Genomic DNA, 25,642 nt, shown 5'->3' with positions numbered 1-25,642 from the left:
AAGTCAGACAGAGAAAGACAAATATCATAGGATATCACTTATATGTGGAATCTAAAAAAATGATACAAATGAACTTATTTACAAAACAGAAATAGACCCACAGACATAGAAAACAAACTTATAGTTCCCAAAGGGGAAACATGGTGGGGGGAGGATAAATTAGGAATTTGGGATTAACAGATACGCACTGCTATATATAAAATAGATAAACAACAAGGACCTACTGTATAGCACATGGAACTGTACTCAATATTCTGTAATAACCTAGAAAGGAAAAGAAATCTGAAAAAGATTTTTCACAATCACTGTGCTGCACACCTCAAACTAACACAGCATTGTAAATCAACTATGCCTCAATTTAAAAAAACAGAAGGGCTTCCCTGGTGGCGCAGTGGTTGAGAGTCCGCCTGCTGATGCAGGGGACACGGGTTCGTGCCCCGGTCCGGGAAGATCCCACATGCCACGGAGCGGCTGGGCCCGTGAGCCATGGCCTCTGAGCCTGCGCGTCTGGAGCCTGTGCTCCGCAACGGGAGAGGCCACAGCAGTGAGAGGCCCGCGTACAGCAAAAAAAATAAAAAATAAAAATAAAAAAACAGAAAAAAATGAATAGAGAAACTTGAGCTTGCAGAAAAAGTTTTCTTGCCTTTTCTAATAAACCTCACGTTTCCAGAAAAAAAAAAAAAATAAGGAAAATGGCCCCAGCAGTCATCTGAGTGGACGCACACCCACTGGCGTGCAGAGAGTGGGGCTCTGGTGCCACCAGGCTTACGGACAGGTTCATGGACCAGGTTCTTCCTTTACGTAGCTCCATAGCTAAGTGGTCCAGGCATCCAGCCCCATAACAGGTCTTTTGCCTCAGCTGGATCGAGTGAAGCTTCTTTGTCAGGTCTTCCATTTGGGGGCCCATCACTGACAACCCATGCCAACCACTCTCACCCTGGACTCTCTGGAAGAAGCTCTTCAGCTGGGTCATTTGAGGAAGCTGGGGTGTTCTGCATGATGATACGACCAGGATGCTTCTGTTTCTCTGGAGGATTTCCTGCCCTCCCCTGCAGCCTGCATCCTACGGCCATCGCTGGGTTTCTGTGCACCAGCTCCAATATTCCTCCACGCATCACCTCTCTCTATATGTTGGGGTGCGTCAGAGGGGCCTGGGGCTGATCTAGGAAAAAATGATATGATCACAGGAAGCTGTAACACACAGCAAGCTTCATTAGGCTCTTGGACAGGGTTGCACGAGAGACAAGGTCTGTCACCGCATGAGACCCTGCATAGGGACCACCATCCAGAAAGGGAAGAAGAAAGGAACTCCTCAGGAGGGGGGGTGTCCCATTGAGGCTGCCCAGCTGCCCGGTGGGACGTCTCTGGGTCAGAGGACTGAAGGACCGAAGCGGTTTGGGGGTCTTACAACCACAAGGCTCTCATCAGTAGCCTGCAGATGTGAGGTGAGGTTTCATGGGGTATGCAAGGCAGGCAGCTTCTAAATAACTAAAACTTTACTCATTCCGGCTATTTTAAACTGATTGGCTGTGTAAAAACTGGCGTTAGATGCCAGCAAGCCTTCAGGTAATGGGTCTCAGCTTATGCTCAAGATATAAACCACTGAGGGGCCAATACCCAGAGGCCATCTTCGGATCACTCCTATAACCCCATAACTGGGTTCTGGGGTGTTCTTCTGAAGGCCAGGATGAGACCACCCCGAGTTAAGATGCTGTGGTCCCCCTAAAAGGAGAATAAACGTATGACAGGGGAGAGCCTGAGTGGCGACTGGGAACCACGTTGCTCCGATGACCTCAGACCACATCCAGCCGATTCCTTACTCAGGATCACAGCCCCTGTGGAAGCTGTCTCTTCCCTGCTGGGGGGAGGTTAGCTGGCCTGCGGGCCTTAGCCGATGCCTGCTACCTACACATCGCCTCTTCATTTCCTGATGTGACTGGAGCCAGTCTGAGGAAATGCCATCTCTTCCATTTGTCTCCACTGGTTGAGGCTAGAACATCAGGGCCGGGGAGGGTCACGTAGCCCAGTGTTTCCAGTAGTGAGCTCCAGGGAATCTAAGTCTCGGGAAGAAATCTGGGAACAAACGTTCCCTGGTACCATACATTTAGAAAATGCTTCATCACCTAGTTCCCTCCTAGGGATTCCCAAGGCACGATTGTAAGTTCAAGGATCCAAGACTATAGAGGAGTGAGTATGTCAGGTAGAGCATCCTTTGGGGAGACTCTTGAAGATATTCACTTGGGAGGAAAATTCAAAACGGCCCTGAGGTCTTCCAAGGATTTAGGAACTACAAGGTACTGAAATTCAGATATTAAGGGTATTTTGAGTTCATTATGGTTGCACGGCATAAAGGACAGATGAGGCGAGAGAGAGAGGGAGAGAGAGAGAGAGAAAGAGAGAGAGGGAGCGAGGAAGGGAGAGAGAGAGAGAGAGAGAGAGAGGGAGGGAGGGAGGGAGAGAGAGAGAGAGAGAGAGAGAGGGAAGGAGGGAGGGAGGGGGAGAGAGAGAGAGGTTCTGAGAAATAAGCTAGTAAGACAAGGGGGTCACTTTAATCCCCTTGGTCGAATGAACCACAGTTTTCATCTGAACCATGTCTGACCTTGCTTTTGCTGAGGGTTGCAGGGAATCTCAGATTCAAAGTCACATACTAAACTAAAGAACTGTTGGCTTATTCAGGGTTCCTAAAGAACAACCAAAGTCCAGGCCACCCCCCCCCCCCCGCTTTTTCTCTGAGTCTCCTGATGTATTTAAACACGAACAGCATAAGGTTGCCAAACTCACGGTCCACGTAGACGCTTACATTTGACCATCAACATCGTAAGATACACATCGTATTTCATTTGTAATTCAGCGGTGTCCTACCACCTCCGTGCCTGGGTGTGTGAGTCCCATCTGGAGACAGCACAAAAGATGATGCGAGGCCTGGCCTGAGGCCCTGCTGACCCCTCCCTGGGGTGGGCCGAGTGCAAATTCCTCCACTGACACCAGAAAAGTCAGAGGCTCATCGCGACGGAGGCACGAGGCTAAGATCTGTGATTATTAATCATGAATAACCCTGTGATATGTTCCGTTGCATGCAACCTTATTTTTCCCATTTTATGTTACAAGTTGGAAACACAGACGTTAGCTGTCATTCTCCAAGATTTGCAGTCTTTCATTTTTGTCGCTGTGGAACCTGGGATGAGTCTAAGATGGTACATTTGATGGAATTTAGTGACGTATGGTCCAAGTTTACACTTGGGCTCCACCATCTGCCAGCTGTGTGCCCTTGGACACTCGGTTAGCCTCGTGGGGCTGCAGGGGTCACAGCGGTCCACCCACCCTGGGATTTTTGTAGGTATTAAATGCGAGGTTATAGCACAGCACCTGGGGAGTGCCGATCAATTATAGGGATGGTATTTTGTAACTCCCCCCTCCAACCACGCGTTGGTGACCTTTCCTCATTTCATTAAATCATCGTCCTCAACGTTATGTTTAATATCTACACAGCATTTCATCCGAGGACTGTAGCGACTTTTGTCCAGTCCCTCCCCTATTGTTCGAGGTTTAGGATGTTCATGTTTTCCTTCGTTATAAAAGTGCTGAAACGTATAGCTGCAGTTTTTGTTTAGCACATCCACATTTCTAGCATTTTAATTTCTGGATCAGAATTCTGAGGTAATTGCCGCATGAAGCCCAGGCCTTATCACCCACGTCCCCTGGAGAGAAATTTCCTACTCTTTAACAATGAAGAGTAAAAATACTTGAAGCTTTGCTCAGTCCTGCCTTGAACCTCTGCAAAGGTTTTGACCTCGATCTGTGAACATCCTTGGCTTCCGCTGAGGTTTCACGCTGGGTAAGTGGTTTGAGGAGTCTGTGAGGAGGAAAACTTCTACTCTCAAGTTCACTTGAAGTGCAACCTCGTTCCTCCAGCTCAGAGGCGCTCATGGGACAGAAGCAAGCATCGTGGAGGCAACGAGGCTTCGCGGGTGTGCCCCACCCCCACCCCCCAGGTCCCCTGCGGGATGGTCTGCGTGCACCCTTTCTTTAAAAAAAAATTTTTATTGGAGTATAGTTAACTTACAGTACTGTGTTAGTTTCAGGTGTACTTTTTTTGCTTTGTTTTGCTTTTTTTGTGTTTTGCTGGTGATGAATGCCCCACAGCCTGGTGTGGTCCCATCTGCCTGAATCAAGCATTCCCTCGGCTTTTAGTGGACTTTCCCGTCCACCTCCCTCAACAACTACCAACATTGGCATTGTCGCACCTGGTCTCCACGGGGCTTGGAAACTCCATCCACGCCTCTCCTAGCCCATCATCCTTATGTGGCAAGATTGTCCCCTTCCCCACCTCCGGGAGCCTCTCCCCACCCAGAGCAGAAAAATGTCCCTAGGAGTAAAAGTTTTTAGGAAAGCTTCAGAGTTTTCAATCCCAGGTACAAATCCATCCAGACCCTCTCTTGCTTGAGTTGCTTCTGCATCCTGGCTCTGCCAGCTCGTGAGATGTCAGAGAAAAGACTGCCTTCCCCCCTCCGCTCGCATCTATGGAATCTGGCCTTCCTAAGCAACAGTGCATTTGGGAACAAAGAATTCTTTGTATTTTGTATCATGCCATTGGTTCCACGTGATCAGTCTGTGCTTTCTCTCTCCCACAGGTGACGGAGCTAAAGGTACAGTTTATCCCATGATACATTGTATATTTGTGTAACTTAGGGAACAGCCTTGGGCCAACCAGAGTTTGTGTCTCATAGGCTGCTTTCCACCTGCTTCTCTGTTGCTCATTGAGAACGTCTTCCAGGGACTTGGAGATGACATAGTTTCAGACACATCCAGTTCTAGCGGGATCTGCTCACGGAAGTCACACCGGCTTCGTTCCTTCCTCTCTCCTCCCCCCTCCCCTTCCTTCCTTCCCTCTGCTCTGCTTTCTTTCCCCTCCTTTGCTAGCTCTCTTAATAATAAGCTGCTCAGAAGAGTCTGGATGGGGCAGTAGCCGGCCTTTGGAGGACCCTTTCAGTCCAGCTGAGTCCGGGCCTTGCCAGGAACGCCCACGCAGGCTGCTGGCTGCCATGAAACAGGAAAGTCCTCCCTGGTCGAGTAAAACACTCCCCAGATATTGACCGAGCGCCTGGTGAGGGGCCGATGCTCCAACAACAACTTCATCCACTGGACAAATGCCCAGTTGAGACTCACCTCTGTTTTTCCTTTGGGAAATCTGCATAATGGAAAAAAAAAAATCACAGGTTTGGAAATCGGAGGAGCTGGTTGCAAGTCCCAGCCCCAGCAGGTACTCGCTGGCCCCTGGAGGAAACACTGTCAATTCTCCAAGCCTCAGTTTCCAGCTAGAAAAACGGTCATGATTCCCCTTCAGGTAAGAGACTATATGAAACTGCATTTTCGCCACCGTAAGTGCAGAAAATAAGGGCTGCCTCTCCCTTTCAGAATCTGCTCGGATTCTCCTCCCCGTAGAGAACAGTGATGGTCTTCTGAAATCAAACTGTCAGCCACGTGCTAATTCCACCCGGTGACACCTCCGAGGCAGGGTAAGTCAGGGCGCTGGAAAGGGGGACGCACAGGACTGGGGCAGTTGGTGGAGGCTTTAGGACATTCTCTTCCTTTTTTAATGAGAAAAGAAACCTGGGTGTGTAAATGGATAAAGCGTGTCAGTATCTTTGGTGAGAAAAGGGAATTAGATTATATAACGTCTATGGAAGCGCCACGGAAAAGGTACCGATGTGCTATGAGCGTCGGGCGCCAATAAGAGACTCCAAACAGCACTGGGTACCGAGCATGGGCTCTGCTGCCACGTGCCTGGTTTGAATGTGGCCTCTGCCATTTCTTCACGGGGTGTCTTGAGAAAATCACTCAGTGTCTTACTGTGTCTTGGTTTCCCCATTGTAAAAAAGAGGCTGATGGGGTGCTTGTTTCCAAAGACTGCTGTAAAGATAAAATGATCTGATTCACACAAAATGTTCAGAAGGATGCCGCACACGCAGGAAGCACCAGGCAAATAGGAGCTATTCTTGTTGTTATCACGTTGGTGAGTGACTTGTGGATGACTTATCTCTAGTGAGCTGAGGTAGCACAGTGCAGCCAGTCGGGATGAGCTAGTCTGATGTGTCTTCACTTTCTTTCCTCAGGGAGTTTGCCCAATTCTCATTTTCCCTAGCTAGAAGATGGGAGGAGATAATTTAATAATAATAATAATAAATGGGGTCTGGTGACTATTCTATTAATTATCATGGCAAGTAGCCCAGCGGATACTCTCCGTGGTCCTCAGGATACGTTGCTCAGCACAGATGCCTGGAGTGGGGTCCCATCTGGCTGAAGAGGGGCCTCCAGAAGCTGGAGAGAGGTCTCGGCAGGCCTTTTCCTCGGCTGACCGTGGGGAGGCAGAGACGCTGGCCCAGGTTGGTGGGACAGCGTGTTGCGACCCACGAAGGGGCCAGCAGAGCATGGCGGTGACTGGCTCCCACGCCTCGAAGCCTCCAGAAGCGTGTCAAACAGGTCACAGCCAAAGCCAGCGGGCCCTCAGGGCCTGGCTGCAGGGGGCCACGTGGAAGGAGGCACAGGGCTGGGAGAGCAGGTCCCGGCTGCGGAGCTCATGCCAGGATGGCGGGCTGATGAGACTGGCTCAATCCAGCCAGAAGCAAGATCTATTCCCCACAGCCCACCCTACCCGAGCTTCCTTCCTCTGAATCCTTAGGGCTTGGAGCAGGAAGATCTTCTCAGACGTCTCCAGGCTGAGTCCTGGCCTGAGGGGCAGTGGCCTCTGTCATGCAGGCCTCAGAGTCGGATCATGGGGGCAGCCAGGAAGAGGGCTGTCTGGGGAGGCCGGGAAATCATGCTTATCGGTCCCCATCAGCACCGTGGATTGTGGGAATCTCCTCTGTCTGTGTCTGTCTCACACGCACGCACGCACACACACACACACACACACCCCAAATATACACACACGCCCCTGCTTTGCCTGGCTGACTCTGAACACAGCGTGTGTAACACTAGGACTTACCTCGATTTGGGTTCCACAAGAGAAGGCGGCTGGAAGGCAACCGGGGACTGCCTGACACCCTACGACAAGCTGGCTGGATGCTGGAACATCCGGGGTCGTTAGAAATGACCCACACCTGAGCCCCCTCCCAGGCCACCGCGTCCACGGCTCTGGGCCCGGGCGAGGATATTCCCAGGCTCTCGGGGGATTCTGAGGAACAGCTGAGGGTGAGATCTGAGCTATGAAAAGAGGCTAAATGGTTTCACTGGGCCTGGAAAGATGCTGGCTGGGGGTAGGACGGGGGAAGGCCAGCAGGCCACCTCCTGACTGCGGAGGCCAACAGAACGCAAAGCGTCTGTGGCAGAGAGGGACGTCCCCGCATGCATGGGCGCTCCAGATGGGGGACCCTCGACATAAGGTGGGGAGAAACTGCCAGAAATCCAGGAAACTCATTCAGTGAAACCAAGTCCCCTTGTCTTGAAGCTTCCACCCAAGAGGACTTGCTAGAGATGGAGGATGCTTTCCGAGCTCGAAGGGGGACAAGTTGCAGAGAGCCCGAGGAACACCTGCTTTCATTTGTCTACCTCTCCGCAGCAGCTCTTCAATTGTCCTTCCAGCCTGTCCTGCCCCACAGGTTAGAATGTTCTCAACAGAGCTTTGCTTATTTGAATTATCTCATGAAGGTCAACATTTAATCACGACTCGATTGAAGGCCCATGGAAGACAGAGCTGAAAGAACCCATTTCTTGGAGCTGTGTTCCAGTACCCGCCCATGTGGTAGAGCACAGAGGGGTCTAGATAGACAGGGCAGGTAGCAGGGCCCTTCTGCTGTTGGGGGCTGGGACCGTGGACGTGATTTGGTTCCCTGCAGAGATGCTGTGAAGAGATGACCTGTGCAATGTCTGAGCCCCTTAAAATTATGTTGTTGATAAAGGATGGAACCTACCTGCACACACGTGTTGTACACACAGTGTATTTCATCTTTGCAGACTCCACTGGGAGGGGAGGGGGATGGGACCGAGGACTGGGGGACCTCTTTGTTCTCACACAGGCTGCCACTTGCGGTGAGAACGGGCACACCCAGAGCTCCTCTCCTGGCCGAGTCCAGGCTCTCCACACCCCCCAGGGCCTCTTGGGATCATTGTGTTTACTCTCAAATACGCAAAGCTGGGCGCTGTCTCTTTAAATAGTAGAGGCTGAGAGGCTCTCAGGCCACCATGACATATCCCAGCATTGGACCAGCCCCTGAATAAACTGGGTGGACGCCCGGTCTGGCTTCAGTTACAGGGAGCACCACCAGGGCACATCTCGAGAAGCCTGGCTGGAAGCAGCGGGGCTAGATCTGCCAGCTGCCGGTCTTTCCACCGCCCTGTTCCGGGGGGGCCTCGCCTGGGCCTCCGTCACGTTTGACTGCAAAGAAAGCCGCGGGGAGGAAGGGGTTACACCGTTTGGCCTGGTGAGTTGTCTTGGCAAACTCTGCCTCTGGATGGTGTGTGCTTATGCTTTGCAGAGAGCTGCCCAGCCCTGCGTCCTGCCAACCACAAATGGAAAGCGTTGCAGGGGAGGTGGCACGTGTGTGTTGGAATTCACCGGAGAGTCAGAGGATTTCTAAAATCCTTGGTTAAGAGCTGGATGTATACTCTGGCTGGGGAGGCGAGAAGGACCCTCTGGGAGCATCTAGAAACCTCAGTGTACCCAGAGTGGAAGGGAGAAAGGGGACCAGATGCGCCTTCCCTGATGGGAAACAGCTCTGCACACACAGCTGGCAGGTGGCCTTGGATTGGTAAGCAGGTTAGGGAGAAACCTAACCTCTGCTCCACCTGTAGCGGAGCCCTGGCTGGGCTCTGGGTGTGGCCGAGCTGGTGACACCAGCCACACTGGGTGGTATCCTGTCTTCCACCCCTCGGGGCTGAGTAGGCGGGACGCAGGCGAGGGGCAGTGAGGTGACCACCAGGGACGGGTGGGTTCAGGTGTCCCACAGTGTGGTGTGACCTGGTTATTGATAAAAACATTGGATTCAAAAGAAAGGAAGAGATGAGCTATGTCTGACCACGTGTGCACTTTTCTAAATGTATATACTTCATTTAAAAGTTTAGTTGGAACAAAAGAAAGGAAGGGAAAGAAACTCCTGAGTTAGATATGCTAATATTTATAAAGTGCTTAGAACAGTCCCGGGTACATGGTGATCATGTGACCATTGGCTAGATAAATAAAAATGTCTGAATGGCATATGAAGAGGGGCAATAACTCCCAGGGCAAACCCGCTAGACCATGACCCAGGAGGCGAGAGGCCACTCCCATTGGTAGGCAGAAGGTAGTCCTTCTACCTACATATGTGCTTTCAATCTATGGGATTGATAAGCAATTTTAGTTTAGGGGGTCAGGCTTTCCTTAAAAGGTTGTTGTGAGGATTAAATGTGAAATAATTAATAATAATAATAATAGTGACAATTTACTGGGTACTGATCCTTTATTCTTTTCCAGACGCTATGCTAATTGCTTCACACACTCTTTTAATCAACACCATAACCCTTTAAAATGGCCATTCTCAGTCCTGTTTCCAGATGAGAAAACCGAAGCACCCCAAACTTCAGCTAACTGCCCAAATCCACAACCCTGAGTAAGCAGGGTAATCGCGTTCGTCTAAACCCAGTGGCAACGTGCCTAACCATTGGACCACACCACCTCTCACAGAGTGTGTCATGCGCACTGAGCGAAAACTTTACAAGGAGTCTTCTTTTTAATCTAAGGATTTTTGAAAGCCCATTGTTGGAAGTTTTTTTCAAATTATTTTTACCTGAAGAATGTACAATTAGCTACAATAAGCAGCTACTTTCATATAGTAAAATAAGTAGCATGGGAGTATTTGACTCGTTCAGAGCGATGATGTTTTGTGACACAAACGCTGGCAGGTGTAGGTGTCTTGTGTACGACCTGCTGCATTAGCCGGCAGACGTTTAATACCCACCTTCCGGCTCCGGGTTCCTGCCTCAAGGCTGGACCCCCAGAGCGTCTTGTTGGGGCGCGCCTGTCGTGCGCCCGGAAGGGCTATCCTCTCTCCCCGTGACGCTGGGCGGACCCCGTTCAGGCGGCTGTGAATCAGCTGATTTCCCTGGCTGCGCTTCCCCCACCTCAAATGGCCAGCTCCCCACCCTGTGGCCGGGGACGCGAGCCGAGGCCGGGCGCCAAGCCAGGCAAACTCGCCGGGAGCGTTCCGGGTTGTGGTCTGGATTTCCCCAGCGACCCCAGGGCGCGCTGTCCTGCAGTGGGCAGGCCTCTCCCTCCTCCCCCAACCCTCACCCGAGCAGACCCGCTAGATCGGTCCCGGGAATCCGAGGCACCCGGCGCTGATCGCGCAGGCGGGCTTGGCGCGGGTGCGCCCCGCTAGGACTGTAGGGCAGGCCAGGGACGCCAGGACCCGAGGGAAGGGAGGTCTGCCAGCGCTTAAGTGCCATCTCCCCCTACCCGTGGCAGGGGCATCCAGGCTGGCTCTCCCCGCGGGCGCGGTCCGACTGCGTGCGCCCCAGAGCCCCGCGCTGGTCACCCACGGAGGCGACCTCTGGCGGGCTTTCCCACGTGGGCAGAAGGGCCAGTATATCGGTCAACTCTTGGTCTCCGTGACCTCCGCGGAGCCAGGGAAGCGGAGGTGAGAAAGCCCGCTGCCTCCTAGTTTCGAGGACAAGCCACCGCTGTTTTGGAGTCATCGACTTTCTCCTGGGGCGCAGTGAAGGCCGAGGAACTGGCTCCTGCCCTGCCTCCCTCCTCACTGCCCTCTCCCCTCCCCGGGTCCCGCCCCCCTGCACACGCTGACCCGGGGACACACCCTACTGCAGCGACGCAGACAGGGCGTTGTTCCCGTTAAAGGGGAACGCCGGGATCCTCCCTCCGGCCCCTAGCTCGGCGCACGCAGCCCCGCAGAGCAGCTGTCTTTCCGGACGCCAGCCGCCGAGCGGACGCACGCGGTCTGTGCCCGAGGCCACTCTGAGGATCTCCGAGGATCGGGGACAGCTATCCCTTTGGGCTGTAAGTGCTTTTGGCAGGGAAAGTGGAGGAGATGGAAGAGGAACGTGGGCATCTTTCGTAGACGGTGACAGAACGCGCGGAGCAGGGGGCCTCGGGCTGGCGCGGTCCCCGATCGCGGGTAGACCACCGCCTGTCTCGCGTCCTTCCTACGGGGCTTGTAGGGACCCATTGCGGGGTGCCTGGTGGTCTGTAAACCGCCGGGGACGCGGGTGCTGGTGTCCGGGTATGGGGCAGGGGCGGAGCACTTTTCGCCTCGCTGGACTCACTGGCAAAGCGGTCCCTGCGGTGGACATCTCCGGGGTACAGGACCCCCGTGCCCCCCACCCCCACCCCCTGCCCTCGGCATTAGGAGTCACTGGATTTAATTTAAACCTTCCGGGAGACATCAGAAAATTGTGCTTATTTCCTCTTGCACATTCCAGAGTTTCACTGAACGTGTTGCTTAAGGGGAGGAACGGAGAGGTTTGCGATTGGGTATTTTAAAAACCGAGTTATTGAAACGATGTCTCTGGCCCAAGATTCTGTCCTGAAGTAGCCCCCCAAACGCAGCTCATCTTCGCAGACGTGCAAATCCTCCCACAGGTCGGCGGATCTCAGTCCCTAAGGTCTGCAAAATGTGGGGCTAGGACCACGCCGTGGCGGAGAGAAGATGTCCTGCCGGCTCCGTCCGGCTGCGCTTCTCCTGGGACCCAACCCATTACTTCCGCCTCTCCTTCCCACCGGACACTGGCTCCCCTCCATCCAGGCTCCTGGGCCCCTGTCCCGGGAGCGCAACGGCCCGGCCCGCAGGGCTGCCGGGGGAAGCGCGCGCGGTGGGCAGGAGGCGCCGGCCCCAGCAGTTCTCTCCGGCCGTTCTTTCCTCTCCGCTCTATCCAGCTCTGCGCCTTCTCTCCGGGGCCGCTGGTGTCAATGCCAAGCTGTGCTGGGGCCGGGACGGCTCCCCTGCGCGGGAGGAACTGGGTGGAAACTTGGGAGCCTAGCGGAATGCGGAGCGCCCTGGGGTCTGGGAACCCGGCTTCCCGCCGCGCGCTCTCCCTCCCAGCTCGCCGCTGGTGTCCCCGGGCCTCTCGCAGAAATCTGGGCCCCTTCCGCTCACCCCCAGCTCCACCCCACGGGGGAACGCGACCTCTCGCCCTCCGCCCCCCTTCTCCTCGTTGGGCTGCCCCCGGAACCCCCAGGTGGGTGGAGGCGCGCTGCGGCCTCTGCTTGGCACTCTGGAAAAACCTCGCCTCCCGGGGTGACTTCGACGTGCGTCGTGCGTACCACTTGTTTTGTTCCAAAAGCAGAAGATGTTCGGTCGCGGGCGGGCTCGACGGACTGTGGGGCGGGGATGCCGCGGTCGGCTGCTGCCCTCTCTCGGCGGTCGCCGGGCGGGGTGGGCGGGCGGGCGCGGCGCCAGGCCCGGGCCTTCCGAGCGCAGGACCCTCCCTCCGCGTCCCTCCCTCCCTTCTTTCCTCCCTCCTTCCTTTCCTCCCTCGCTCGCTCGGTCAGGCCGGTTCGCTCGGCCTCACGTCCAGTTCGGCCCTCTCTCCGGCCAGGCAGAGACTCCGCTGAGCAGAACTCGCCGCCAGAATGCTTCTCCTGCTGCTGGGTATCATCGTCCTCCACGTCGCGGTGCTTGTGCTGCTGTTCGTCTCCACGATCGTCAGCGTGAGTCTCGGGCGGGCGGCGGGCGGGAGGGGCGCCCGGGGCTCACCCCGAGCTCGGCCTCCGGATGGCGGTTCCAACTGTGTCCCCTCCAGTTTGCAGACAAAGCGTCTCAGACATCCCAGGGCCCTTTGCAGTTTCTGGCAATCCGCGCCTTTTCAAAAGTAGTTTTGCGAAAACCAGAGCAGATTCAGCGGGAGGAAGGAAGCGAGCGCGGGGCTAGGTGAAGCCACGCAGGCCTCTCTTTAAGCCAGAGAATTTAGGTACAGATCCAGGGGTCCCCCCCCCAACCCCGGCCCTTCATTTGATAAGCTTGTGTAGCATTTTCCTTAATGCAGGGTCGTTGAGGAAGGAAGTGGAGTATTTAGGAAGGTTTGTTTTTTCTCCAAATGGCATCCGTCAGATGGGCGGTTTAGTTCATAAAACAGCCTTTAGGACCTGAAATTGGAAAGTTCAAACTGGCTTTTCCCTAAGAGTTCACAGCCCCAGGTCTGCTTTGCGCTGTGGACATGGTACCTTCTTAGAAAAGCCTCCTCCAGTACAAACAGGTCACTGGGATAACTTGTGTTGCAAAACCATCAGACGTCAAGCTCATTAGCTTTTCAACTTATTTTCTTGAAGCTAAGCCCAGACTCGGGCAGTTATGCGACCGTGGCCTTAACTTCTGTATATACAGCAAGTCCCAGGCGTGATGTTCTGGCCTGGTTCAAAGGTTGAGAAATAATTATGTTGGGGATTGGTGAGTTGGTCCATCGTTTACCAGCATCCTGCCAACATCTTAAGTGTGCCTTATGGCGATCTTGTCAGGTTGATAGGAATTGTAAGTAAGGAAATGGGCTCAGAGTGGCTGCGGCTTTGGGAATGGTACCCAGGAGATGGGGGGTGGGGGGAGCTTGGATGCAGGTGTCCTGGGTTGAGTCCACGGCTCCTTCTACTACAGCACACACCTCGGCACAGAGCAACTTATGTGTGTGTGTGGTACTTTTACACTTACAGAGTGCTTTTCACTAGCAAAGCCCCGGCTCTCCCCTCTGGCTGTCTGGGCCAGACCACCACATCTCCCCTTTCTCAAGCACGACCCTGGACTCTGGCTAGGCAGCCCCGGGGCAGGGCAGGGGCAGGCCCCGTAGACAGGTTGAGGAGGTTGCTCTTTGCCTACCCTTGGTCTTCTCCCTCCCCCTTTCCGTCACTCCTCACGGACTCCCCTGATTTACCACGTCTGGTTCTCTCCAGCAATGGATGGTGGGCAATGGACACGCGACCGACCTCTGGCAAAACTGTAGCACCTCTTCACTGGGCAACGTCCAACACTGTTTCACATCGTCAGCAAACGGTGAGAATGGTTTTTTGCTCCACAGGTTCGTCCTGATCTGTCCGCGGCATGTTTCTCTGTCCAGACCTGGAAGCACTTGTTCTTGGAAGACATAAGCTAGAGAGTTGTTGCCAGGGTGGGGTGGGACATGGCCAAGACGTCCCAAGACAAAAAGGGAGGGGCGGTCGCTTCACTGGCTACACTGAGATCCTGGGGAGTCTTTGTGCGTTCTCTCTACCTACAGAGAAGCCCTAGAGCACCCCACCCCCTGCTTCCCATCACTTGTGTAAGGCTTCTTGTGAACCTAGAAATGTGGACACACATAAGCAGTGATGATGCAAAACCTTAGGCAGACCCCACTGGGAGTTTCAGTCCAGTTAGCGTCTTTGGTTTGGTGGCAGGATATCCAGGAATGTCCTGTGTCTTCCTGGTGCAGTGATGGGGGGGCTGTCCTGAGGATAGACGGGCCAGCTTTTGGTCTCCAGTTATAGGATTTCCTCTCTGCATCTTGGGCCTCAGGGGTACCATTTAGCATCATAGCTGTTGAGCGATTCCTCGTTGCAAGATGGGGCATTGACGCTATTTGCACAACCCCAAGCTTAGCCCGGGAGTATTTCTGCTCTGTCCTTAGCATCTTTTCTGTGAGATATTGGAAACCAGGCTTTCCTGGGTTCAGGTTAAGGGGTTAATTGGCCATGGAAGCACTCACCAGCTACTTCCAGCACCCAGAGGGAAGGAGGGCTCAGCGGGGACCTGGTGTCTTTGGATGTGGAGAGGCAGAGAGAAACAGGATGCATTCTTTTTGGTGACTGGGAGGTGTCTGGTGGCAGCGTGGACCTCGGCAGGGGCCACAGTGCCCGGCATTGAGGACACGGTGGGCCAGGCTCTGCATGGTCTCGTGTTCCAAAGGACATGTCCTTAGCCTGGAGAGGGAAGTACCTATAGATGTGACAGAACTTTCCTGACATCTTGGGTTTAAAGACCAGCAAAGTACACGTTTTGATGAGGCTGCAGCCGCCCCTAGATCAAGTATTTCTGTTGAAGATGTTACGCTCAGTGAGAGAAACCAGTTCAGACGCAGCTCAACAAAGCAGGAAGGGCAGTGGCCCTTCGTTCTGTATGTGCACGGTCCAATTTCTTTGCGGGACTTTTCCCCTCAGGGCTCTGCACCCAGCAGTACTCAAGCTGTCCCTGAAGTATCACCAACGAAATATCTCCAACCTCAGTATAAAGAGAAACTGCTCGAACTACTGTAGTTTATGTGGGGAGGATAGGCAAGGACTAGAAGACCCTGCTTTATGTTTCCACTTTCCTGGGGGAAGAAAAGACAAGACACCAGTCTTTGTTGAAGGAAGCAGTCCTTAAACTTTTCTCGGAGTCTGTGAAGGATATTGAATTTAAACCACCCTAGAGGTTGCATTGTGAGTTGGCAATCAAATAACTGAAACACTCGGAGCGTCTGCGCATGTGGCCACAGCACTGCTTGGCCCCAAAGCCACAGCATCCGGTCTCCGGGGCAGGGTTTGGCTGGAGTTCCTTGAAGCTCAGGATGGGAGGCTCCCTGCTCGCTACTGACACCTGGTGGCCACGAGTGGTGACTCCGCCCACAAGGGCCGGCTTTCCCTGAGACCCCCCCACCCCCCCCACCCCGAGGTGTCCACCTGGACGTTGCCCAACTGGCATTTGGCCACGTGGGGTTGGCAGGGGTTTCTCGACTCAATCCCGGAAGGAGCAGTTTTGGCAGGCATACTCCAACCCGGCTGGGTTTCAAGAGGGATGAGTCGGCAGAGGCGCAGGGATCTAAATTGTCCGACCTGCTGGACCGTGATGTTTGCCTGCTGCGGACCTGCCTCCTGCATCTTCTGCGGTCGGGAGTGGCTGCTGTTCCGCCCTCGCAGCAGCTCTCAAAGAGGCACCAGCGTTATTCCTATCGCTCAGCTGGCTCTTCGTGTACAAGCTCACCTTCCTGGGTTCGTTGACAGTGACTTTGGGGTGTGCATCGCGGGTCTTTATCCAAATCCGCGTGGTTGCTTCCCTGGGCGGGGGGTGGGGGTGTGTGTGTGTCCCAAATCGTGCTTCTACTCCGCATCTGCCTTCTCGGCTCTCCCAGTAAGGGCGTTCTGAGGAACTCTGGACAAGCTGGGTTTGTTTGCACTTGGGCTGATGCTAAGTCAGAACTTCCCATTTAAGCTTCCCCAGTGGTCGCTATCTCTGTTCTCATCTTCTGATGGGTCAGCTTGTGTTACAACCTCAGCTCTGATGGGGGTGAAGCCTCTGGGACTCCTTTGCCTTTTCGATTGGGTTTAACCATTTCTGTGCCAAACAAGAGGTGAAAAAAATACAGAATTAAAAACAATTAGACTGCCTTTACAGATGAACTCTGCTAGTTGTAAACCAGTCACCTTGGTCCGTATTTGCTCTTAGAATGTTTCAAACATACTTTTTATTTTAGTAACTGAAAGTAATTCGTTACAGATACCAATTTGTGAAGAATATGTTGCAAGCATGTTATGTGAAAACGCGTTGGTTTACGAGACTTGCTATTTCTGCTGAAAGGGCTTGTTTTTGCACGTGCGGGGCTGGGGCCGTGCACCTCTGCAGGGCGTCATTCCCTTGTTTTTCTTATACGGATGGTGGTTGTGCCACATTAACTGCACAACAGTCAAACGTCTATGTTATACGGTTGGAAGGAAACAGATTAGATTTTTTTCCCTCAGACTCTTTCTTGATATTAGAGTAGTTTTAGATTCCTCACTAAATGCCCTCAACTCTGTCTGCTTTTCCATTTTCTAAATGTATTTACACACCCTCTGGCCCCATCCTGATCCTGTCTGCAGGTAGAGGTGAAGGAGGCTTAGTGGGGGAATATTTATCATGACTTTGTTTTGAATGCCTTTCGGCCTGAGGGATATAAGGACTTGGAGAATGTGCACGTTGGCCTTGACAGTCCTGAGCTCTGTGCAGGGGGATGAATCACTGTGCAGGCAGCATAGGCCAGATACCCAAGGAGTGGGGACAGGCGGGCAGCGCCAGAGTTCAGGGGAGGAAGTGGAAGGCAGGTCTCATGTGGGAGGGGGGATTTGATCCATCCTCCAAAGGATGGGCAGGATTTAAATAAATGCAGGCAAGGAGGAGGCGATTCCCTACTGAGGCAATGATGACCTAAAGCAAGGGGAAGGCAATGGAAGGACACATTAGACAAGTTGGCTAGCGTTCCGATTGGGATTAAGACTGACTGCATAAAACAGTACATCTTTAGATGGTAGTGGCCTAAATAAGATAGTTTATTTCTCTCTCTTTCAAAAGAAGTGTGGAAGTAGGCAGCCTGAGATAGGTATGGCTGTTCCAGGAAATTGTCAGAGCCCCAGGCACTTTCTAGCTTATTTCTTTGCCATCTCTCAGATTTGGTCCTCATCCTCATGGACCCAAAGGCTGCTAGAGCACCAGCCATTTCTCTACCCTTCAAGCAAGGGTAGAGAAAGGAGGAGGAGAAGAATGTGTCCCCCTCCCTTTTAATGAAACGTCCCCGGATAGACCACACACTTCTGCTTTTATCTTTTCCTGGAAGTTCATCACAGAACCACACCTAGTGACAAGGGAGGCTGAGAATGGAGTCATTTGGCTTCATGGGAAGCATGGCTTCTCGATTCATAGAAATTTAATAGCGAGCACCTCCCAGTAAGCCTGGCTTGAGACTCTTCCCTTCAGGGCTTTGACTACCCCGCTCCATACCAATCGTACTCTTTCACGAGAGCTCTGCTGTGTCCTATGCAGTTTCAGAGCAGAGCCCAATTACTTTAGGATTCTCCAAATAGCCCATCTCTGCTGTGTCCTGTGCAGTTTCAGAGCAGAGCCCAATTACTTTAGGATTCTCCAAATAGCCCATCTCTGCTGTGTCCTGGACGCCATCAGCAAGACAGTGACCCCTATTGGAAACTGGAGATTCCTTCGACTTGCCTCTCTTTCTTTCCACCTCCCAAGTCATTAACAAGTCTTACTGTTTCATGATGTCTCTTGAATCCTTGTTTCCTTCCTGTCCAGACCTCTCTTCTGACCCCCAGATGAGCATATACAGCTGCCTACCTGACAGTTTGGCTGGGATGTCCAGAGGCATCTCCAAACCGGCCAGACTTTGCCCCCCTCCGCCCGATCTCCCTCTTTGATGGTCTCTAGTGTTTTAGTGGATGCCGCTTCACCATCCAGTGAGCTTCACGCTCAGAGTCTGCCTGGATGTGTTTCCTTCTCTCCCCTCTCAGAAGCACCCTAGGTCCCACTGGTTGCTCTTCATCTCCACGCCCGTCACCATGCCTGCAGTTACTGTCAGGGCCGCTGCTGCAGCCTCCTAACTCCTGACCTTTCTTCCTTCCTTTCGTTTTGCATATTGAATCAAGGATGATGTTTAAAAATACAAACCTCATTGTATTACTCTCAGTTTAAAACCTCTCAGAGGTCCTTTACTGGTCTGCATCTTCAGATGAACATCTTTGCTAAGGTCCATACCTGAATGATCTGTTCTTGTTTCCCATTAAGCCTCACGTCCCATCTCTCCTCCCCTTCATCTTGGAATTTCAGCCTTCTCTCACTTCCTTGATCCTGAACTTCCCACCTCAGGACTCCCCCTGCCCTCCTTTCCCCCCTCCCTCTGTTCTTTCATGCAGGACTATTCACTGAACACCTGCCCCGTAGGAGATTCCACCGCAGACACCAAGGCTGCAAGAGTGGACAAGAGTTTCCGTCTTACCGGGCGGAACAGTCAAGAAACGTGGATAGTCAGGGGGCAGTGATAGGAAAGACAAAGAGAATAAAGCAGGGTGATGTGTAATGAGGGACTTGGGTGAGGAAGGCTGTCCTCTTGGAGAAATGACGGCCTGAGGATGACCAGGAAGGAGTCAGCCACAGAGACGTCTGGGGCAGGTTCTAGACAGCGGGACCTCCCAAGGACAAGATCTCTGGGGTGGGAAGGAGCCTGGCAGAGTTGAGGAACAGAGAGCACAGGAGATGGAGCAGCAGCCAGCCTGTAGAGCCTTCTAGACCCCAGAAAGGAGTTTGGTGCAGATGGATGGTTTCTAATTTTTATGATTTCATTTAGACCTGCTCTGTCTTATATGCGTTTCTCAGCTGTTTTATTCCAAGATGGAGTAAAAGTCTTGTGCGTTTATAAGGCAGAATACATCAGAAATCTTACAAAGTAGAAATGCACCTATCTATTTCCAGCAGCAGCGACCTCGTGGCCGTTAGGTTGTGGGCAGCATTAGACCAATGCTTCGGATTGAAAATTAGAAAAAAAAAAGTCTTGCCAATCTCAGGAGCCCCCGACTTGAGCCCTCGGTGGTCTCCTGTGTCTGTGTCTTCTGTGATCTCAGATTTATCTCGTTTATCCACTTGGTGGCATTGTCATTTCTGCAAGGACATCATACCATTTCTTCATCTGAGGCTCAGCTTTTGGTCAGAATTTAGAAAACACAGGAGGCCCTCAGCACTTATGGGTTCATGTTTTGCAATTTAAAATCTCTGTGGCTCCCTGGGCCAACCCGCAAGCTCTGACCCAGTAATGACTGTTGATTTAACAGGCCCTCGTGGGATGAGGAGGTCCTGGCAGGCGAGGGAGGTGCAGGGAGTGGGACGTGGCGTCCTAATGATGATGTTTCAACCCTTGGAGTCTCTCGTCAGATGCCAGCATCCATGAGTTAATTCAGAACGCTTGTGGAGACCTGTGTCTGTACCATATGGCCCTTGAAGCTCAGGCTTTGCTTTTTAAAAAACTTAAATTGGGCTTCCCTGGTGGCGCAGTGGTTGGGAGTCTGCCTGCCGATGCAGGGGACGCAGGTTCTTGCCCCGGCCTGGGAAGATCCCACATGCCGCGGAGCGGCTGGGCCGGTGAGCCATGGCCGCTGAGCCTGTGCGTCCGAAGCCTGTGCTCCGCAACGGGAGAGGCCACGGCGGTGAGAGGCCCGCGTGCTGCAAAAAAAAAAAAAAAAAAAATTTAAATTGCATTCCCAGGATTTTACCAGAGTCAAGAAAGCATCCCTTGTAGTTTAGGAGCAGGGATTGGCCGTGGGGTGGCCTGAGGGTGTGGATTTGGTCTTTGGTGCCTGAGAAGAGGAAGTCTGGCATGAAGGCTTCTGAGTATGTGGTCATCAGCACACACGTAGACTCTGACCTTGGCGGGGACCTGGGAGGTCATCAGATTCATCCCCCTTCCCATCCCACTAGCTTCGGACTGTCTGCAATGTGCCCACCATGTGCACATCCTACCAGTGATGGGGAACTCACCACCTTTCAAGAGAACGTCTTTCATTTTCAGAGCTGCCAGCGTGGTCCATTCATCCATTCTTCAAATATATGGAGCGCATCCTAGGTGCTGGGCAGACAGAGCTCAACAAGAAAGACCAGCCCCTGCCCCGGCGGATGGAGCTCACAGTTACGCAGGGGAGACGGAGGATAGACAATGAATGAGTCATTGTGGGCAGCGGGCAGCGCTCTGTAGGAGACAGAGAGAGCGATGGAATAGCAAGTCACCACTGGGGAGGAAGCAGCTGGTCATGGCAGGCCTCTTCCTGCCAGAGTCCCGTGGATGGAGGCTTATAAGATGGGAGAGACCAGCTGTGTGCAGAACTGCAGGAAGAGAATTCCAGAAGGTGATGGAAGGGCCAGGACCCTGAGGCAGGAAGAGTTTGGTGTGTCCACCGGTGCCAGGCTGGCGTGTCTGAGTGTGCTACAGGCAGGAGAGGACGGGCCAACGGCTCGGGCCATGATGCTGAGAAGGACAGCCCAGCCACACTGAAGGGTTTGGAGCAGAAGAGTGGCGTGACCTGACTTGTGTTTTGAAAGTTCATCCTGGCCGTTAACACTGAGAATGTAGAATGTCAGCAAAGCACTTGGATTTGGGAATCTGTGGCTCAGGGCAGAGGTCTGGGCTGGAAATTCAGATTTGGAGTCATCCGTGTCTACGGAGGGTATTTGACGTCCTGGTGCCGGGGAGTTGATGAGAGGAGAGGCAGAGGAGCAGAGGTGTCCAGAGTGAGTTCTGTGACACTCCGGCAGCCGGATGGGTACAGGAGGGAGCTGGCAGAGAGGTTGGGGAGGAGGGGCCGGTGATGCGGGGGAAATGCCCTGGGATGCTGTCATTAACAAATTACATAGCTGAGACCACGACTGTCCTCTGAATTTCCAGTCGTTTCTGGATGTCTTCATTCATGCCTGGGGGGCTGGACCTGGGTTTTACGGGTTGCAAACTTGTCCTCAAGGAGTTTAAACGCCCATCGTGTCCCCAGACTGACTTCAAATATTTGGAGGCTGCGGCTTTATCTCCCCAGGGTCTTCCTTTCTCTGTGATGCCTTCTTCTTGCAGTGGCTTTTCTGGTGCTGGTGACAGTCCTTGGCTGTCCCAGCTGGCTAACGTGCTGCCTCTGGACGGCAAGCATCGGCCCCTTTCTGCTTCTCTGCAGATGGCTCGTGGTTTGGCTTGGCAGGTGGACGAGCAGAGAAGGGGGAACTCTCTCCCTTTGCTGTCCCATTCTTCCTCCTTCCTCCCTATGTTCTGTGGATGCCAAACCTAAAGAAGGGCAGCAGGATCCTTTAATTTGTTAGATTTCAAACATGCTTTTCAACTCCTCAGCACCCCAGTGGATGGGTACCTGGAGTCCCTGCTTTTCTGCACTGGGTCTGCCTCTTACGAGCTGGTTACCTGGGGCAGGTGCCCGGTGGCCTAATAGGGTGAGCGTGGAGGTGGGACCTTGAGTAGGCACCCGTCGCATCCCATGTGTCCTGGAGCCTCTTCCTGTTCAGGATATAATTGTGACGGCGGGTGCGGGGAGGGGAACCTTTGAGCCGGGCCTGGGAAATGGGGTAGAACTTCAGCAGGCATGGGGAGGAGAGAAGCATGGGTGCTTTCCTACGACTGGTGGGCTGGGGGCTCTTAATTTCCATGATGCTTGGCTTCCTTTTTATATTTTAGGATTAAAAAGGAGAGGGGACCTCTGATTATTTTTATATGGAGAATGCCTTTTAAAGGCAAAGATCGTGAGCCCCCTCCCCCAGGCATACCCTCCTTCCCTGTACATTTCCATCAGCACAGCTTGTGATCGGGCAGTTAAAATGCCTTTCTCCTTTCCACTGTCATTGTCTGTGGCCAAAACCCGCATGTCCAGGTGGCCTGTTCTTAACAACACCAACAAAAATGGTTCTCCAATAAGTCAATTTGGAAAACACCATTTAAAAGTTACCCAGGCTATTTTTTTAATGGTAAGACTTCTCAGAGCCTTGAGTATGTCGTTGTACGTTGCAGTGTCCGAGGAGGGAGGTTAATATACTTGACCATGGAAGCCACTCCCTCTGTTTGTCTGTTTAATCAGCAACAAGTCTTTGGGAAACACAGCCTAACCTGGCCCTCCTGTTACTAGAGTTTTCCAACCAGGGAATAGAGGAAGCCTGAAACAGCTGTATATTTTCAGTAACCTCAGAACCTCAATGGCTGTATTATATTCCCTGTTCAAGTCTAAAGACTAGTGAGAATAAGACTTGTGGTATCAAACCACACATATAAATTAGACTCTGGAAAACTAGCTCCTGTGCCCATCAGGAAGCCTCTTGGTTAGGAGGGCAGTTAACTGAGTGACGGTGTCAGGTGCAGCCAGAGCGCCTTGAACTTCTATTCACTAGTCATCAGCCGGAGGTTCTGCTGCAGTTGAAATGCCCTCGTGATTGTGAGTTGAAAGAGCCTCCCCCGTGGCCTTCCTCTTCCGCGTGAGCTCCTGGCCAGAGGGAGCTGAAAGCCCCTGTGTAGCTTTCCCCTCTGGCAAGCATCCTGCGTGGGTCACGGGCAAAGTCAGCCTGAGCCCTGGGCCCGATTTCAAAGCTCCCAGCTGGACTGGATGGGAAGAAGCTGGAGCCCTGGGCGAGGACCACGCGGGGCCCCGTATAGGCTGGCACCGGTGAGCGAAGCTTGACAGCCAAGGCCACCTGGATAGGAGGCAGGCCGCTGGGCAAGTCAGCCGTCTCTGGGATGACATTCATCTCGAGGAGGAAGGAGAGCGGTGGTTTGTGGGATGGCAGTGGGTAGGGTAGCCAGGTTTGAGGGTGGAGATCGGCGGGGATCGAGGCCTGGCGGGTCGCGGGCTTTGGGAAGCAGCACGACATTATGCAAATGGGCGGCACTTACTCCTGCAGTGGTGACTCACCCCCACGGCCTCTTTCCTCCTGGCTTGGCTACCGCCAGTTTATCCTCTGACTCAACGGCCACCGTCCTTCCGTTCACTTCCGGAAACCCTGTTCTCTCTATGGAGTCAGAGAGCTTTTATGAACTGCCCGAGTGGAATGCAAGGTGGGGAGGGGCTGCCAGGGGCGTGGCTCCAGGCTGGGAGTGAAAGAGGCAAAGGAACGCAGCGGGGCTGGTGCACTGACGAGGGCTGTATCCCTTCTGAGCTCTTAGCTCACCAGATCTAGGCCCTGGGCTAAGAATACAGCTGAGGGGGCAGATGTATTTCCTTCATTGCTTAGCTGCCGCTGGGGCAGGAATCTGACCTTTGGTCATTGGGAATCTCCAGCTTTCCCTTCTGCGGGGGGAGTGGGTGTGCTGGCAGCCACGGCCTGGCCCACGTCAGAGAGCTGTCAGCAGCCCTATTACCTGGCATGCGCATGAGAACAGCAGGTCTGCGAAAGGCTTTTAATTCCTGTGCTTGGCACCAACGTTGGAGGTTACAACGCTTCCCCCCGGGGATTCCACGAATAGTTCTCGGGTGCTGGTCATGGGCTCTGCTAACGACCCTGAGCTTGTGGTTTGGGAGAAAAGAGTATCACTGCCTTGGGGCTTGGGTAGAAGTTCAGACTCACCACTGGGCACGGTGGTCTCACATGAAGGTTGATCTGTATGAAACAGGACTGCAGTGGACAGGGCTTTCCCTTCCGTCCAGGTCTCTCCACTCTAACAATTGTTTTCTGTACGTCGGATGTGCTTGTCTGTAGCAGAGGCTGGCAAACGATAGCCTGCAGGTCCAGTCGGGTCCACGGCCTGATTCTGTAAATAAGATTTTATTAGGTGAACAGGCCACACCCACTCATTTACATATCGACTAAGGCTGATTTTCTGCTAAGGTGGCAAACTTGAGTAGTTGCCACGGAGACCATACGGCCTGCGAAGCCTAAACTATTTACAACCTGACTCGTCACAGATAATTTGCCAACCTCTGTGCTGAAGATCCCGTATGAAATGATAGCAGAGTTGTATTAAAATACTTTTTGGTGTTCCTGTTGGCACCTTATAATAACATGGCTTATGTGGACACGGTTGTCCCCGTTATACATGTACTTGGTGCGGCCCAGGTGGAGATGCCCCAGGTACCATCCTGGAACAGTCTGTAGGTGCTCATTTACCCTGCCCCTCAGCTCAGCCTTTTCACGGGGTTATTTGTATTGTACAGAGCTTTTATATCAACACTTTTATTTGATCGTTACAACAATCCTCTGAGATAGTTAATCCCACTTGTTACAGGAGAGGGATTCGGGGGCAAAAATATGCAAGTAGCCGGTTAAGCCGGGGGTACCCAGGCCTGTTCTGATGGAGGGCGTGGCCTGAGCACGGCTGGGACCACAGCCTGTGGGTTTAACACACATACTGTCAATATCACTCCTTGCTGAAGAAATCTTTCCTTCTCATCATGATTTCTTTATCCAAGGGATTATCTGGGATACTATTTTAAAATGTCCCAATTTACTTTGGCTGGTTTGTTTTGAATTTCTACTTTCTGTTTGCCTTTAGTTGTGTTTACATCATGTCTGCTTTTTTTTGAGATTTATTGAGATTTTTTGGTTGTTGCCTGCTGCAGTTTGCAAGACTGTCCCACGTGTGTTTGAAAATAATTTGTAGTCTTTGTTAAAGGGACACACGTGATCTACATAGCTATTAAACTGAATCGGTTAACGCTGTAATACAAATAATCTCTATCTTACCGTATTTTGACCTACTTGATGTATCTATTCTGAGAGAGCTGTGCTTAAATCTTCCACTATGATTGTTAGCTTTATCAATTTCTTCTCACATTTCAGTTATTTTTTGCTTTATTTTTTTTCCAGGCCATGGTATTATATGCCTAGAAATTTATGACTTTTATTTCTTCATGGTAAACTGGATCTTCCCTCACTGGCCATTTTCCTCTTTTTCAATTTGAATCCCGTCCGCCTGATGCTATTATTACTGTACGTTTTGGTTAATATTTGCCTGGTGTCTCTTTTCAAAATCTTTTGATTTTCAACTGTTGTTGGTTTTAGGTATATCTCTCGTATCAGGCTACAGATACAAATGACGTCATTCAAGATGGAGTTCCACATCTTATAATGAGTGACCTGAACCCATCCACACATGCTGTGATTGATATAGTTGGACTTGCTCTCAGCGTGTATGTGTGTTACTTATTGTGCTTAAGGTTGAAAACTTGCTTCTTCAACTCTGTATCCCCAGAACAAACCAGAGAGCTTGGCTCAAAACAGAAGGTGTACAGCCAAGACCCATTGAATAAAAACTTCCTTGACTTCCTGATTGGGATCTGATGTGAGAAACAGCTTACGGAAAGCTAACTCAATTGTAATGAGCTTGGCACTAAAATTCAAGTTCCTGGTGAAAGAGTTTCGAGAAGAATTTCATTACGTTATTAAATCTAAGGGACTTCTCCTATTGATGTAGGCTTAACATGTATGATTTT

The 25,642-nt window shown here is 52.3% G+C and overlaps 1 protein-coding gene across 2 annotated transcripts in view; it reads left to right on the top strand.

Annotated features, from left to right (window-relative positions):
- Window positions 1-8,196: 8,196 nt before the first annotated feature.
- Window positions 8,197-25,642, top strand: part of PMP22 (peripheral myelin protein 22) — a 28,820-nt gene continuing 11,374 nt past the window's right edge. The window contains exons 1-3 of one of the 2 annotated variants that reach the window (XM_027131098.1): window positions 8,197-8,420; window positions 12,526-12,637; window positions 13,868-13,967. In XM_027131098.1, the coding sequence (XP_026986899.1) occupies window positions 12,560-12,637; window positions 13,868-13,967 (178 nt within the window). In that variant the 5' untranslated portion in view covers window positions 8,197-8,420; window positions 12,526-12,559. Of the gene's footprint in view, window positions 8,421-10,324; window positions 10,988-12,525; window positions 12,638-13,867; window positions 13,968-25,642 lie in introns of those variants that run through there. The other variant, XM_027131097.1, reaches the window with a different exon arrangement.

Source organism: Aethalodelphis obliquidens, unplaced genomic scaffold (assembly GCF_003676395.1).
Source record: "Aethalodelphis obliquidens isolate GAN/ISIS:26980383/991018 unplaced genomic scaffold, ASM367639v1 scaffold38, whole genome shotgun sequence".
NCBI lineage: Eukaryota > Metazoa > Chordata > Mammalia > Artiodactyla > Delphinidae > Aethalodelphis > Aethalodelphis obliquidens.
This window is presented reverse-complemented; position numbering and strand designations above follow the sequence as displayed.